The following is a 16,298-nucleotide window of genomic DNA, read 5'->3' as shown; positions in this document are numbered from 1 at the left end:
AAGTTGATGATAAATCTCTGATTGAATCATTGTTATTCCAGCTACATATAAGTTATGTTGTATTGTGGCTCTCTAATACAGAGCTATAAGCCATTGCTGTTGTGTAGCGTTCAAACACTAAAAGGAGGGTGGAATAGCGGGTGGTAGAACACACAGCACAGGTATGAAAGCAGCTACTATGGTGATAGCAATGAAATTACTAAACTGGAGTCAATAAAGTAGATTTACACAGTTGTTGCTGTTTTGCAAAATGCAATGATTCATAAAAGCTGGTTATTGAATCTATTTCTATTAATGTTCAAAACTCCATAAAAAGATGAACTAGAAGTGGGTTGATAGCTAAAGAATGCATTTAACAGAAATACTGAAACTTAGTGCATCAGTAACTATGCACAAATACAATATACTGCGCATGCAAATAATTTTATCCTAACTCCACAACATATTCAGATCCATCGTAAAAATATAATTTAACCAGGAGGCTCCATGGATTTACTGTATATCCATCACACTGTATTATGCTAATGTATATTCGTTTATACCAGTATAATAATGTACACCATAATTGTGAAAACGGTCATTAAATAATAGTCTCAATTATTTCACAAAGTCCAATTCACTTGTTTTGTTGAAAAAAAGTAAAAAAAAGGCCACTAGCCACTGATATATTTGCCATTAAAATAATGAAGCGCAATTCACACTTTGCTGGGAAGACAAATCCAATACAGATGGCGTTAAACCGAATAGAAAATTTTAAGAAGCAAAAGCATTGTTGTTTACTTTTAGACATCATCATTAAGTAGGTAACCAAATTGCATTTAGACATCGAAATGCTTGCCTCCTTTCTTGGAGGGCTTACAACTTTCATTTCAGAGGCAGGCAGAGAAAAATAAAACTGGTTATCGGTACGTCAAGAAATGAAAAGCTATAAATACCAGCTAAAAAGGACAGCTCGTTACACGGTTATACTATTGAAATAAATACATTTCTTTTATGTCTACGGCTGTTAGCCACTGGACGTACAGAAGATAATTTCTAACCAAACAGCTAATATACATAAAGCGTGGCCCGGAAAGTGTAGTTTTAAGGAAATTCTGGCAGTTTGGGATTAAAAGGTCACATTTAAACTATCACCATATTTCAAAACGCAATCTGTGCATTGCAGCATAATGAAATGGTTCACTAAAGGTGCGAGTGAAAATACTTTTAATTAGGTCCAAAGCTTTTCAGTTGTCAGCATGAATAAACCAAGATACATTTTCTTGCAAACACTACAAAATAAGAAAAAAAAAAAATGAAAAAAGAGGCAACCTTTAAAATAAACGAGATTTACAAATCAGAAACATGAGAAGAAGCTCTCATTTTTCATTGCAGATGTTCTCTTACAGAATAGAACATATCAGCAAATCTAGCTGCTCTGTTCACACACATAAAAAACAGGCTTCACCTTACAGAGAGTTAACCAGATTAAAAAAAAAACATTAAACAGCTAAACGAAAGAATGATTATTATTTCCAACGAACCTTTCCTTCCCCAAGTTATTATCTACCTGCATGTTGTCAAGTGACGCAGCAGTGAATTTTGTTGCTTTCAGCAGGAATGAGTTAATTATTATTTTACTGGTAAAGAGGACTCAGTAAAGCATGAAATATTTAATGTGAAGGGAAAATATATGCAAAATTTAAGTTAGGCATAATTAGGTGTGTGTGCTGAGTGTTGCCTTGTGCCTGTTATAGACGATCAACAGTTTTTTTCAGAAAGAGGATAATTAAAACAAAATGTCCTGCCTTGGAGGTAGAAAAGGGATTTAGGGGTAACATTAAGATATGTTGGGGTTTTTTTCTTCTTCACATAAATAGCTGTACAGCTGAACAGACTTCCAGCAGTGATACCGTTTTCAGGTAGGAGAATGATCTGTCATGATATGATATCATCAGCTGGTTCTTATTGACCTATTTATAAAGTATCCAGACACGGCTGGCTCTATTTACACTTGGGAACAGGTATCTCTGAAATATTCTCTGATACATTTTTAATTTTGGCCCTACTCTTAGAAACAGAATATTTTGTTAATGTTTCCAATCACATGATTTTGCAACCCTACATGACAGCTTGAACCACATCACCTATTATTCTCCCTTGGGACAACTTCCCTCTGGAAGTTTTATTTGAAAATGATCTTCTAGCTTGTTCATCTAGTTCTAGTGTAATTTAATGACAAGACAATCTACAAATGGTTCCAGATCATAGGAATCATTTTAATTTGGAGAACTTTTTTAACAATTTGTTTAAATCGTAAATAGAAGGACAGCAAAACTCACAGTTTTGGTATTATACTCCCTACCAGATATTCAGCATGCTCATTTTCTCATTGGTGATGAAAACAATACCAACTAATAACAACTAATACATTTCACACTAGCTACTAATAATAATAACCAGGGTTCCCATATATTTGTACATGTAGGGACTTTCAAAATCTGTAACCTTTGGTAGGAAGAGTTGATTCGGTTGAGCTTATAGCTACGGTATCCCTTTGAGATCAACTATTCCAGCATGCCCCAGTGCACAGTCATGCTGGAATAAGAAAGAGCCCTCCCAAACTGTTCCCAGTGGGAAGCATGGCATTGTCCAAGATGTCTTGGTATGCTGAAGCATTAAGATTTTACTGCACTGGGCCTAGCACAAACCCTAATTTCAATAATTAAGAGGTGTATCCCAATACTTTTGTCCATATAATGGTGCATAAAGTAAGGTCCATAAGGACATGGCTGAATACGTTTGGTGTGGAATAACTTGTCTGGCCCACACAGAGCCCTGGCCTTAACTCCACTGAACACTTTTTGGGATGGACAGGAACGGAAATTGCGAGCCAGGCTTTCTCATCCAACATCAGTGCCCGACTTCACAAATGCTTTACTGAATAGACAGAAATCCCTACAGAAACACTCCAAAATCTTGTGGAAAGTCTTCCCAGAAGAGTGGTGGCTGTGAAAGCTGAAAGGGGGGCCAACTCCATATTAACGCCCATAAAACGGGATGTGCTACAACTCCATATAGGTGATGGTTAGGTCTCCACATACTTTTGGTCCTATAGTATGTTTGTTATTGTTATTATTATTATTATTATTACCATTTATTTAAGCATCAACAAATTACACCACACCGTGCAATTTGAATGGGGTAGTTAGCACATATATATAACATACATTAAAACACAAACACAACAGGAGTTGAGAACTTTATATAAATATATTTGATAAACCAGCTGAAAAAAAGTGGAAAAAAAAGAGACATAACATCCTGAAACATTACAACTCTTATGTATACTTCACTTCAAATACAAAAAAAAGTTCTGGCTATAAGAAATGTATTCAATCAATACATCGAACAGAAAGTGCACTTAATCAGCCAGTTGCAGCTGTCTTTAGCTCCGATATCTACAAGTCCAAAGTGCCTTAAAGGTAAAATGTGGCATTTTTTAGTAGTCCAGAGAAATACTCGCAAGACATCGGCACTAATAAAAAGGAACACTTACTGTTATAAAAGTAAAGTCATAGTAAATAATGGAAGGAAGGAAGTCTCTTAAACATTTATTACATTCCAAAGCCTGAAGTTTCCTTCTGGTTTATGGTGGAATATCTTGTGATGTTGTACAGTGTGCATGCTATACATTCTTTAATGAAGGCCTATAAAACCTAATAAAAACCACAATTGTTGACAAATTATATAAACATACAAGGTATGGGGAGGGTGGTTTATGAATTACAGTCTCGGCAGACACTAGCCCAAGGCTAGAAGACTGTAGCTAATGTTAACGTCTTCTCTTCCAGTAACATAATATATTGTTTCACTGGCATGAAAAAAAAAGATTATATAATAACTTTATTAAATTAATGTAAATTAATATGAAACAGATGAAGCTTGATAATAAACATAATTAGGATAAAACGCTAGTCTGGATAAAGATTGTTTTAAGATGTTTCTTATATAGTATGATAAATATGTTTAACTGATATTGCCAGATGTGATAAGGGAGTTTGCCATTCTCAGATTTTATCATTAAATAATGGTGCAACAAAAGGCAGGAATAAAAAAACACCTTTCAGAGCAATATGACAATGAGACAAGGACACAATTATTCAATTTCACATAAAGAGGATATCATAAAGGTAAAATACAAAGGGAGCTTTGTTAAATAATTCCACTGTGCTACCCAGACTTCTAGCACCCAAATACTTTAGTGTGCAACAAAGAATCTGCAAAAGAGAAGAATTTTAGGCTATAACTAAATTCTAACTAATCCTAGTAAGCCAGAACACGGTTAATTTGGGACATGGTCAAGCTGCGATCCAGAAACTACTGGTATTATTGTATAGTTTTTTAATCCGTTGACACTATTGTCATGTTTTTTTTACAACAGAGTGCTACATGACTTTACCACAGATATAACCAGACTTGTGGCTGCTGCTAGCATAACAGAACAACCAAATAGAATCAAAATCATCTGAAAGGATTAATTTAATAAAGAGAGATAAGATATTACTGTCTATAACTACAGTGTTAGAACTGAGCAGGAAGAAAGATATCCATTGCCAAAAGCATTTATGAGCAGCATCTATACAGAACCTTACACTGCTTCAATAAAGCTATCAGAACAGAGCTCATCTTTCAGATCACAGCCTCTCCATTACTTGGGCCTTTAACTTGGAAATTGAACATATTGTCTCCCTATAAATTACCCATTTAACTTAAGCCCTTGAGTAACTTGTGAACTTGTGATCCTCACAACAACCAGCTTGTCTTTCATTTCCTTTTTTACTTTTTATTGCCCCAAAAGAGGATTATTGGTGTAAGAGTGGATTCCTTGAAGGGCCTGTTACTGACACCACATCTGTTTTTGGGAGGTGAGCACCCGTCACTGTCTGCTTCTGTTTATTCAGCCTAACACATACTTAATGGTGACCTAGGAAGCGGAAGGTGCTCTGAACACAGAGTGAGTGGTGAATATGACAAAGAAGCTCCAAAAACCTCTAACATCTGATCTAACCCTACATCATACTATATAAAAGATTTTTCAAGAACTTAGCAAGAACAAGAACAATTCTTTTTCATCCATTTTATTTTTTGTACCCTTTGTGACAGTGGATGTTTTAGCATTTCTGCGGTGCTTGTGTTTAGCTGTAATTTTCTTCTTTCCCTTAACCAAATGGTGAAGGACCTCTGTTAAGGGTGCCTGGCCAACATCATAAGATGGAGGGCTAGCCTGTGTCACAGAACAGAAGCCACCTAGAGATACCACCATGACCTAAAGACACTTGTCCCTGGAGGATTCTGGAAAGTCCCCACAAGGGCTATAAAAACCTAAGGCCACAACCACAAACTTTGAAACCTCGCCTGTGGTGTTTGCAAGAACATGCACGGGCAGCCCAGGACGGAGCCAGGGATCCTTGCATCCAAGACAAGTGGCTCTTCGAAAAGACTGTTCTGAGGGGTTTCTCAGTCCCTGCTGAGTTGCGAGTTAATCAGCCAGAGTAGTGATAACTGTATTGACATTTAACACTATAGCAGTGATTGCTGTGATATTGATTGATTGCTTAAGTCCTTTTAGACACTCATATAAGTTTACACACATAACTATTTTCTATCTGCTGTAGTAAGAGTTCTATATTAAAGTTTTGCTTGATCAAATTGCTGTCATTCCGTATCCTCATTGATTGGGCAAAACACTGAACCCACACAAGTTAGATTTTTTTTTCTCAGGACAAGAAGGGCAAGAAGTCTACTATTTTAGAAATACCCAATTTTTATGTTTTTTTGCTTTCTTCTGCAATAATGCATAGTGCAATAATTACTAGTAGCGTTTTGCTATTTCAAAACCAAATCAGGAATTCCAGGTGTGATTTACAGCTCCTGGTATGTCACTGTCAAACAACACCCCAATATGTGTTCAGCAACATCTCCTGAGTACAGTGATACTACCCATGCATAGGTTTGTTTTGTTGTTTGGGGGATAAAAGGTCACATTTGGGAGGTGCTTTTTTTTTTTTTTTTTTTTTTTTACATTTTACCTACGCCTTATTTGTGACATCTTTGAAACCAGCCAATTCAATTTACCTCATGAAACTAGGGCTGAAACAACTAATCGATAAAATCGATAATAATCGATAATGAAAATCATTGTCAACGATTTTCATTATCGATTAGTCGAATCGATTTTTATCGATTATAAAAAGAGGTTTTTTTTAGAGCAAATGCTCTGAAAAACTCCTCTCCTTATATAATCCGACCTCAAACAGAGATCGGATTATAACACTAGAATCCAGATCCCCGCAACGCTGCAGGGGACCTGGATTCCCCTCACTGTCAGCCGGTCTCTCGCTTCCGTCTCTCTCCCCCCTCCCATACACCCCTCTGACTCCTCCCCCCTCCCATACATCACTCTGCCTCTCTCCCGACTCTATGGTACTTTGTTAACCTCCTTTGCTGACAGGCACTTTCACTGCAGCTTCATAGAAGCCTCAGCGTAAGTGAAGGGCAGTAACGGAGGCTGTCTGTGCACATCGCGCAGACCCCACTGGCTGACAGAGGATCGAGGTCTCCTGCAGAGGATCATCCTCTCTGTCAGTCGGTGGGGGTCTGCATCGCACAGACAGCCTCCGTTACTGCCCTTCACTTACGCTGAGGCTTCTATGAAGCTGCAGTGAAAGTGCCTGTCAGCAACGGAGCCGGGTAGAGAGGCAGAGCGATGTATGGGAGGGGGGAGGAGTCAGAGGGTGTATGGGAGCCACCCTCCCATACACCACTCTGGCTCCTCCCCCTCCCATACGCCACTCTGCCTCTCTACCCGGCTCCCTGGTGTCGTGTGAACCTCCGTTGCTCACAGGAGGCAGAGTGGAGTATGGGAGGGGGGAGGAGGCAGAGTGGAGTATGGGAGGGGGAGGAGGCAGAGTGGAGTATGGGAGGGGGGAGGAGGCAAAGTGGTGTATGGGAGGGGGGAGGAGGCAAAGTGGTGTATGGGAGGGGGGAGGAGGCAAAGTGGTGTATGGGAGGGGGGAGGAGGCAAAGTGGTGTATGGGAGGGGGAGGAGGCAAAGTGGTGTATGGGAGGGGGAGGAGCCAGAGTGGTATATGGGAGGGGGGAGGAGGCAAAGTGTTGTATGGGAGGGGGGGAAGAGTGGAGTATGGGAGGGGGAGGAGGCAAAGATATATATGGGAGGGGAGGAGCCAGAGTGGTGTATGGGAGGGGGAGGAGCCAGTGTGGTGTATGGGAGGGGGAGGAGCCAGAGTGGTGTATGGGATGGGGAGGAGCCAGAGTGGTATATGGGTGAGTTATAGTGGTGTATGAGGGGTATTATGAATTTCAGGGCATATAAGGGGGTATAAGGCATATCGATATTAGGCATATCAGGGGGGCATAAAACATATCTGGGGTAAAAGGTATATCAGGGGGCTCAGTTGCATATCACTGGCATATAAGGAGTATAAGGCATATCAGGGGGCACAGTGGAATCTGGCATATAAGAGGTATAAGGCATATATGGGGGAAAAAATAATCGGCCAACTAATCGATTATTAAAATAATCGTTAGTTGCAGCCCTACATGAAACCATATATTCTTGAAAACTTGGCACCCGAGGTTATTTCAACTACTGGTATTTTAACTTTTCATGGCAGGATTTTTTGTAAAGATATAGTGCCAATTTTAGGATATGTTCATAAAATTGTTGTTTGGGGGATAAAAAGTCACATTTGGGAGGCGCACTTTTTTTTTCATTTTGCTATGTGGTCAGTTTGCACCTATGTCCTATTTGTGACATCTTTGAAACCAGCCAATTAAATTTTTCATGCACTAATTCTACCACCAGTCTTCGTCAAACGTTGTGGTAGTAACTGGCATAATATTGGCCCTGTACCTTTCAAAGATGTCACAAATAGGGCATAGGTGCAAACTGACCACATGGCAAAATGTAAAAAAAAAGCGTGACCTTTTATCCCCCAAACAACAAAACAAACCTATGCATGGGTGGTATCACCGTAATGAAGAGATGTTGCTGAAGACATATTGGTGTTTGGCAGTGACTTATACCAGGAACTATAAATTCATACCTGAAGTACTGTGTGTGTGTGAAAAAAATACCAAAAAATTACTACTACAAACATTCACAAAAGGCTGGTGGTAAGATGTGTGCATGGAAAGAGCACTTGGAATACCCTGGGATGTCTAGTTTCCACAAATATATGGTTTGATTGGTAAATTGAATTGGCCTGGTTCAACAATCCCCCAAATAGGGCATGGGCACAGGATCACCAAATGTCAAAGTTTCACACTGAAAAATGTGCACCTCCCAAATGTTGCTCTTGCATGGGTACATATTTGGGTGTTGTTTGAAAGGGACATATACCGAGAGATATACATTTATACCTGAACGTGTGTAAGCACAAATATTGACAAAGGCTGGTAGTAGAATTAGTGCCTGGAAATACCAGTATTTGAAATACCTCAGGGTATATGGTTTGATGTGGTAAATTGAATTGGCCAGCTTTATAGATCTATTTTTCAAAAATATATGGTTTGATGGGTAAATCGAACTGACTGGCTTAAAAAATATCCCAAATAGCACATGGGGGTAAACAGTTTTGGGAGAAAAATGGTTTTGAAATTGCAATATGCTACTTGTACTTGTTGCTGTTTAACTTGCAAAAAAAGATAAAAACATCGGATATTTCTAAACTTAGGACAAATAATAGAATATTTTAAGCATTATCTTTTCATTAGCTTTTGTAGATATATATTTACTTTTTCAAATAAAACAAAAGTTTTTTGTTTTGTTTTTTTTAAATTACAATATTTTATATATATATTTTTTTTAGTAAATTAGATATGCTCAAAATAATGGTCTAGAGAAAGCCCTTCCTGTCCTGAAAAAGAAAATATAACTTGTGTGGGTTAAGTAAATGAAAGAAAATTACAGCTAAACACAAGCACAACAGAAATGTTAAAACAGCCATCGCCTGGTCCTTAAGGGGTTAAAAGACCCTCAAGTGAAACAGACCACAGCTGCCACAACAGCTTAAAGAATGTAACCTAGAAATAACCAGAAAAAAAAGTAGAGCAAAACATCTCCACACCAGTGACACACACATACTTTACATAAAAACTCAATATTTTAGGTAAATGAACAAGTATCTTTTTTATTTCTGCATAAAAGCCCAATAACCCTTTTGACAGCCAACATGCTATAATACATTAATTTCTTACTATATATATCTGCATTCATATTGATTGACCAAGCACTACTATAGAAAAGTATTATCTGGTGAAGCTCCTTGTCAATAATGCATGGATGGCAAATTTCTAGGGGAACTGAGATTGTTTTAAAATAAATCTTATCACAGTGTCAGAATTAAATCAGGAGGTATAGTTTACATTAGCATCGTGCATGTTCAATTAAAAAGCTGCACATTTATTGAACCACTTCTATGCCACAAAAACATGAGAGGGGCTATCATGGAAATATGTATAATACATAAAACCAAGCAACAAAGGTGCATCTCAAAGGAAGGAGGTCATAGTTAAAAAAAACATGTGGGTCAGGGATGAATCGTGGATGGTGGATTTAGAGGAAGAAGGATAAGTGCTTTCCAGTAGACAAAGTAAAGGTTAATACATTCAGGCGATTTAAGAATGAATGAGAGAGGCACACGTATGAACATAAGATATGGCCAAATAGGTGTTAGAACTAGGGACATTTTGAAATGCATACTAGATAGAACAAATGCCTCGTCTGTTTTCATATATTTGCCTAATTAAACTACAGGCTGCCCTAACTGTACAGTTATTTAAACATGCTGTTAAACATAGGACAAATTCTTTAGGGGGTTTCCCCCCCCAATCCATAATGAGCTTTCATTAAAAACCTAAAGGCTGGTATTTCACTTGAAAGTGATTGGAAAAGGACTTTTGGCCCATACATTCAGTAATCCAGTTAAAGGTTTAGTGGGAAATGTAGCTGTTAAGACTGTCTATTTGGTAAATACAAGATTAAATGTCACCTTTGCTTTAGATAAGGTTTATTCTGCTATGCTAATGCCCTTGTGTTTTTTTCTCTCAAAAAGGACAATATGTTGAAAGGTCTACATGCCTAGTAAAAGCATTGCTTCCTCCACCATATGTTCTAATAGTCAAATACAATGGCTCTTAGACTAATAGTCTATGTTTACAAAAACATTTTTAAAACAATGAACATTAACCCCTTAAGGACAATGGGCGGTCCGTAAAACCATTAAAACAATGCATTTTGAGCCCGTACATGTACGGGCTTTGTCATTAAGGGGTTAAAGCAATGGGAACAGGTAAGAAAGACAGAAATATGTAGCCCTGATAATAAATCAGGTACACAAACATGTGCCTATGATTTTTCTCCATAGAGGGCAATCACTTCCTTTCGTAAATCAAATTAAAGCTGTAGACAGTTATTCCATTATCCTGTGACTGGGACGTTTCCCCAGAGGTGTAACAAGAACTGTTCTTCACAGGGGGTTACACAAACCTTCCTAGACCTCTGGCCCTTCTAACAGAACAGCGCATAACTAACAGGTTATAAGGCACTGAACGGCACCTCTGTTAAAAGGTTTTGTTATCTTGGGAAACTGTCATTCTAGGGAAAGCACAGCTGGAAACAGTTCAAGTAAATTTACAGTAACGCCACCGACAATAATAGATAGATGATAGAGAGACTAAAATCTGTATCAGACTTAAACTGTAGGCTCATATTTATCTTAATGCGGCTTTTTTTTTGTCTAGTTCAAAACATGGCAGTGTCGTACTAACTATAGTCAGTGTATAATGTGTTTAGAGAAACGTGTGTATATTTGTAAAGGTTTATGCTATATTTTCAAATTGCTAAATTTAACCATAGATTTATATGTTGTGGGAAAAAAATCATATTTTCTATATTTCTCCCCAAAAGCCAAGGAATTTTGAGAGGCCTTCTATACATTTTCTCCACAGTGCTAAGCTTTTTTTGTAGAGCGTGATTTATACAACAAGGACCACAAACAGGTCAGGAATCCTTGCCTGAATCTAAGTAGTTTAACTCTTTTTAACTTAGATGGCTGTACTCAAGCTATGATATCCAAACAATGTGGTGTGTCTGTGGCCCTGGAGTCATGCACTCTGAGATAGAGGTTGGCTAACTACAGAGATTCTAGCAGGGAAAAGGTTAATATCTAAAATGACGCTATGAAAACATCTATTACACGATCAAAGTTTGCTTGGATGTCTGTCCTATACAAAATAAATCTTATTTAGATGAGAAGAATAGAGTCATACTCAGTAGCGCTGGATTTGCGGTATACTCTGCCTTTCAAGTCGGGGAGAGTTAAATAAATGTAAGTAATGAGCAAATGTCTTTGCTAAAGGATAAATTAATCTGGAACAACAGATGATGAGTCGGAATAAAAACAGCAAACTACCGCCCTCAAAGTGTGTTACAGATCAAAGAGCTTGGTTACCTTCACCAGTCTGTATATTCTGGAGCCCATGTTCCCGGTCTTTGATCTATTAATTAAGAGTACTTCAGTAGCAGGTGGCATCGATACAATCACAAGCAAAACTGTTCCAACTTTGTCTTACCAAATAAAAAGCATTTAACCAACAACATCATTCATCGCATTAGCTGGAGTACATTAGGAGTTGAATAGAGTACCTGCCTGCACAGAGCACAATAAAGAGGCATAGGACATAGGAGTATGATTGATACTGAGTTATTCTACACAATTTGCCTGGGAAATTGGGCGATAATAAAAGGACACCGAAGAAAAAGAACTTTGCTGTTACAAGGGATGCTAGTGCTACTTACATATGGCTTTATGGAAAAGCTTTACATCTATATATATATATATATATTTTTTTTTTTTTTTTTTTTTTTTTTTTTTGTTAAGCAATATAAATATGTATATAATACATAAACAAATTTTAACATCAGAGTAAGATTTTATCTACATCCCTAACTGATTTTTTTCTTTATCTGTATGATCTTTAATTCTATGTATTTTTCCGTAAGAATGAAGAACCTCACCATGGTTCTTGCTTTAATATACTATTCATAAAGAGTATGCAGATTCTGTGGAACTATTAGAACAGGGGAGAGTGAAAAATTAACAATAACATTAACACGGTAGAGCATTCTGGTACAGAAGAAGAAAAGGAGGACCCTGCATTTGTGAGTTTACAATCCAGTAGAAGGTGAAATGAGACAGAGTTTCAGGGATGAGACAGAAGATATATACTAAGTCAATTATTTTTATGAGGCAACAATGTGATAACCCATGGGACAAAAATATTTAATTTATAATACTGACCACTTCGCTGGGCAGGTTCTGTAGGTCATCAAATGGCGTTTCAAGGGTATTAGTGTCCACATTCAAAACCACAACATCTTCCAGGTTCATTATTTTCACTTTCTGAAAACAGCAAGTAAGCAATGGTTATAAGGGTACATACAATCATGGTAGTTCAAGAATGGCCAACAGATGCAGATCTTCCAATTCTAACTATGAGATAGAGTGAAGTCATACTCACAAATGAACGTCCAAGTCTAAATCATAAACACCACGTATAATAATAGAGGTATTTTCCATTGCCAAGACCTATAGCTTCCATAACTGTCCAACACAGAATGTACTTTTATTATGAGCTTTTCTGGCCATAAAACTTTCCAGAATTAATTCCATATTAGTAATACCTGACTTTATATTAAGTGATATAAATTTTGTAGGTTTAGAAACATTTTTTTTTATTTGGTTCAAAGTAAAGAAATAATAAATTCCATAAGCTTTGCTGCGTAAGATCCATTGTAGGCATTTCTTAACTAGTCCAGTATGTCATTTATTCGATTCAAAATAAATTCCTGAAAAGCAAGTGCACATGAGTAACAAAGCCCTTGCATCGCTTGTCTAATGAAAATAACTGGTATGATGTCTTTGGGAAAAACATGATCTATAGTCATTTTTGTTGTGGTCACTTAATTTTACTTTATATTTTTTTGGTGTTGTGGGGGGAATGTTGTTCACACATGTCCAGCATCTGAACACTGCTGCCAAATCACTAGTGATAATGCTCTGAATTGTGCAAAAAGTAATTTTAAACTTTGAGTAAGGTTACACTTTCTACAGATCTTTTGTACTGTGTAACAAAATCAGAGACATTGGTTTGGCAGTCTGTCAGACAATATATAGCAATGGATCATAATACATCGGAACCACTCAAATATTATAACCATTTATTAACCCCTGTATCCAAAGCAGGGAATTAAAAAGACCACTCTGGTAAAGAACATTTGTGAGGTCAGGCACTGATGTTGGACGACAAGGCCTGGCTTGCAATCGGCATTCCAATTCATCCCAAAGGTGTTCAGTGTACCATGTCCTTATGTACCTTTCTTTGCACACAAAGGCACAGTCATGCTGGAACAAGAAAGGACCTTCCCCAAATTGATGCCACAAAGTTGGCACCATACAATTGTCTAAAGTGTCTTTGTATGGTGTAGCATACGTTACCCTTCAGTGGAACTAAGGGGCCCAAAAAAGCCTGAACCCTAGATCATTTCCCCCCTCCACTAAATTTTACAGTAGGCACTATGCATCCGCCAAATTCAGATAGAGAAACTGATTCATCACTCCACAGAACACATTTCCACTTCTCAAAAGTCCAGTAGCAGTGTGCTTTACACCACTTCAGCTGAAGTTTGGCACTGCACAGTGATCTTCGGCTTGTGTGCAGCGGTTCGACCACGGAAACCCACTGACGAGGCTCCAGACACACAGCGCTTGCGATGATGTTACTTTCATAAGCAGTCTGGAACTATGTAGTGAGTGATGCAACAGTGATTCTCATTGAAAAATATTGAAAGGGGCCATCTTCTTAACTTGCCTGTTTTTATAACAATAGATTTTAGTTATGGAAAAGTTAATTTCTCTTGTGCTTCATATGGTCGATCTCGTTTTCTTAAGAGATTAGAACTGCAAATTAACTCCCCTCTCTTTCAATTACCCCCATTTGCTCTTGGTTACTACCGTATTTGCTCGATTATAAGACGACCCTGATTATAAGACGACCCCCCAAAATCTGAATATTAACTTAAGAAAAAAAGAAAAAGCCTGAATATAAGACGACCCCAAAGGAAAAAAGTTTTCCCAGTAAATGTTAATTCATGTAAACTATTTTTTTTAATAAAAGCTATGATTGAGAAAAATATTTTTTTTGTTTTTATTTCCTTGTATTTTCCAACCTGCCCCCCAGTTACGCACATCTGCCCCCAGGCTTGCCACACCAATATGGCACTGTGGCCCATGATATGCCTTTTAACCCTCTATATGCCACTGTGCCCCATGGTATGCCTTTTGACCCCCTATGTGCCACTCTGCCTCCAGAAATGCCTTATACCCCTATATCCCATTCTGGCATTTAGGGGGTTAAAATGCATATTATGGGGCAGAGTGGCATATAGGGAGGTATAAGGCATTCCAGGAGGCAGAGTGGCATTAAGGGAGTTAAAAGGCATTGTATAGAGCACTCTGCCTCCAGAAATGCCTTATACCCCTATATGCCACTCTGCCATTTAGGGGGTTAAAAGTCATATTATGGGGCAGAGTGGCATATAGGGAGGTATAAGGCATTTCAGGAGGCAGAGTGCTCTATTAAATGCCCCCTTAACGCCACTCCAGAAATGCCCTATGCCCCCATTTAACACACACACACACCCTATACCCCCATTTAACTAACTAACACACACACACACACACACACACACACACTCTCTCATCCCCCTTCCCCTGCTCTCCCCCCTCTCTTACCGGTGCTTCCAGCCGGGGCAGCGGGTTGACGTCGCCTTCTGCTGCAGCCGGAAGGAGGTGTGGCTAGCAGCGGGGGTTTGTATGCGTCCGTCGCGTATACTTTCCCCGGCTGTCAGAGATCAGCTCTCTGATCTCTGACAGTCGGGGAAGGTCTATGCGACGGACGCAGACAACCCCCGCTGCTAGCCACACCTCCTTCCGGCTGCAGCGGACGTTGTCTACGCGGATCGTGTAGACGTCAACCCGCTGCCCCGGCAACACAGAGGAAGCAAGGAAGCACCGGTAAGTGTGTGTATGATGGGGGGGGGGTCGGGTGAGACAGGAGGATCCAGGTCCCCTGCAGCGGTGCGGGGGATCTGGATCTCAGTCTCCTAATCAGACCTCTATTTGAGGTCTGATTAGAAGACGACCCCGATTAGAAGACGAGGGGTATTTTTCAGAGCATTTGCTCTGAAAAAAACCTCGTCTTATAATCGAGCAAATACGGTATATATTTTTTTTGCAAACCTGGATTGTCAACTGGCATTTCTACGCTATGCTGTTAATGTGTACTCATTTTCATGAACCAGGTTAATATATGCACTGTACTAAAAGAAACAAAAAATAACATCATAAAATGCAGTATTTCTAGTGACAGGCTTTTCAAACCCTGCTACATAAAAACTATAATTCTAAATAGGTGAATACATTTCATATTGATGGGTGACACTAAATCACTGTAAAGTAGTCTTCTGCTTAAGAATAAACATGTAAAAACACATTTATTATTTTGCATATATGTTATGAAGATTAATAACGCATAAAGTACTATTTACATACTAACGTTTTAATGGCTCCATTGCTCTTAATATCTAACCATAAATAAATCTGTTAAGGAACAAAGCCTTAATCTCCAAAATTGCGACAATAGCCTATATGAATCATAGTCTAAGAAAAGTACAGAGGGAATTGTCCGACTTGTATATGAATAAGTAAATTTTATCCAGATGTCCCTGAGAGGAACTTGAAGAAAAAAATGTGCAAATTGCCAGGAAGGCTTCAATTACTGAGCTAGCTTTTGTGGAATACGGGCAAGTAAAGTCTCCACATTCATGGGAGAACTGAAACAAAATGCAACCGTCTGCCCTCACTCCACAAAGTGACATTCAAGCGTTTAAACGTGTGTGTCATTTAAACAGCAAGTTTATAAATGACTATGACTTGTAGTAATAAGGACAGTATATACACACATGTGTACGTGTGTGTGTACATGTGTGTGTGTGTGTGTGTGTGTGCGCGCGTATGTGTATATCTCACCAATACAAGTTATCAAATTTGTCTCGGTCTGGCATTTAACGTTGAAGATTATATAATTCTAACACACGGATTCACAAAACAAAAAGACCTCAAACTTTTTTTTCCCCTTAAATAATATTTTTACACCCTGTGGGTACAGTTGGA

The 16,298-nt window shown here is 38.4% G+C and overlaps 1 protein-coding gene across 5 annotated transcripts in view; it reads right to left on the bottom strand.

The window, feature by feature from the left end:
* Window positions 1–16,298, bottom strand: part of DENND1A (DENN domain containing 1A) — a 263,707-nt gene that overhangs the window by 103,864 nt on the left and 143,545 nt on the right. For all 5 annotated transcript variants that reach the window (XM_053473723.1, XM_053473725.1, XM_053473724.1 and 2 more), the window contains one exon: window positions 12,366–12,467. In XM_053473723.1, coding sequence (XP_053329698.1) covers window positions 12,366–12,467 — 102 coding nt within the window. The remainder of the gene's footprint in view (window positions 1–12,365; window positions 12,468–16,298) is intronic.

Source organism: Spea bombifrons, chromosome 8, assembly GCF_027358695.1.
Source record: "Spea bombifrons isolate aSpeBom1 chromosome 8, aSpeBom1.2.pri, whole genome shotgun sequence".
NCBI lineage: Eukaryota > Metazoa > Chordata > Amphibia > Anura > Pelobatidae > Spea > Spea bombifrons.
Note: the sequence above shows the minus strand (reverse complement) of the source record. Positions and strands in the feature narration are given on the sequence as shown.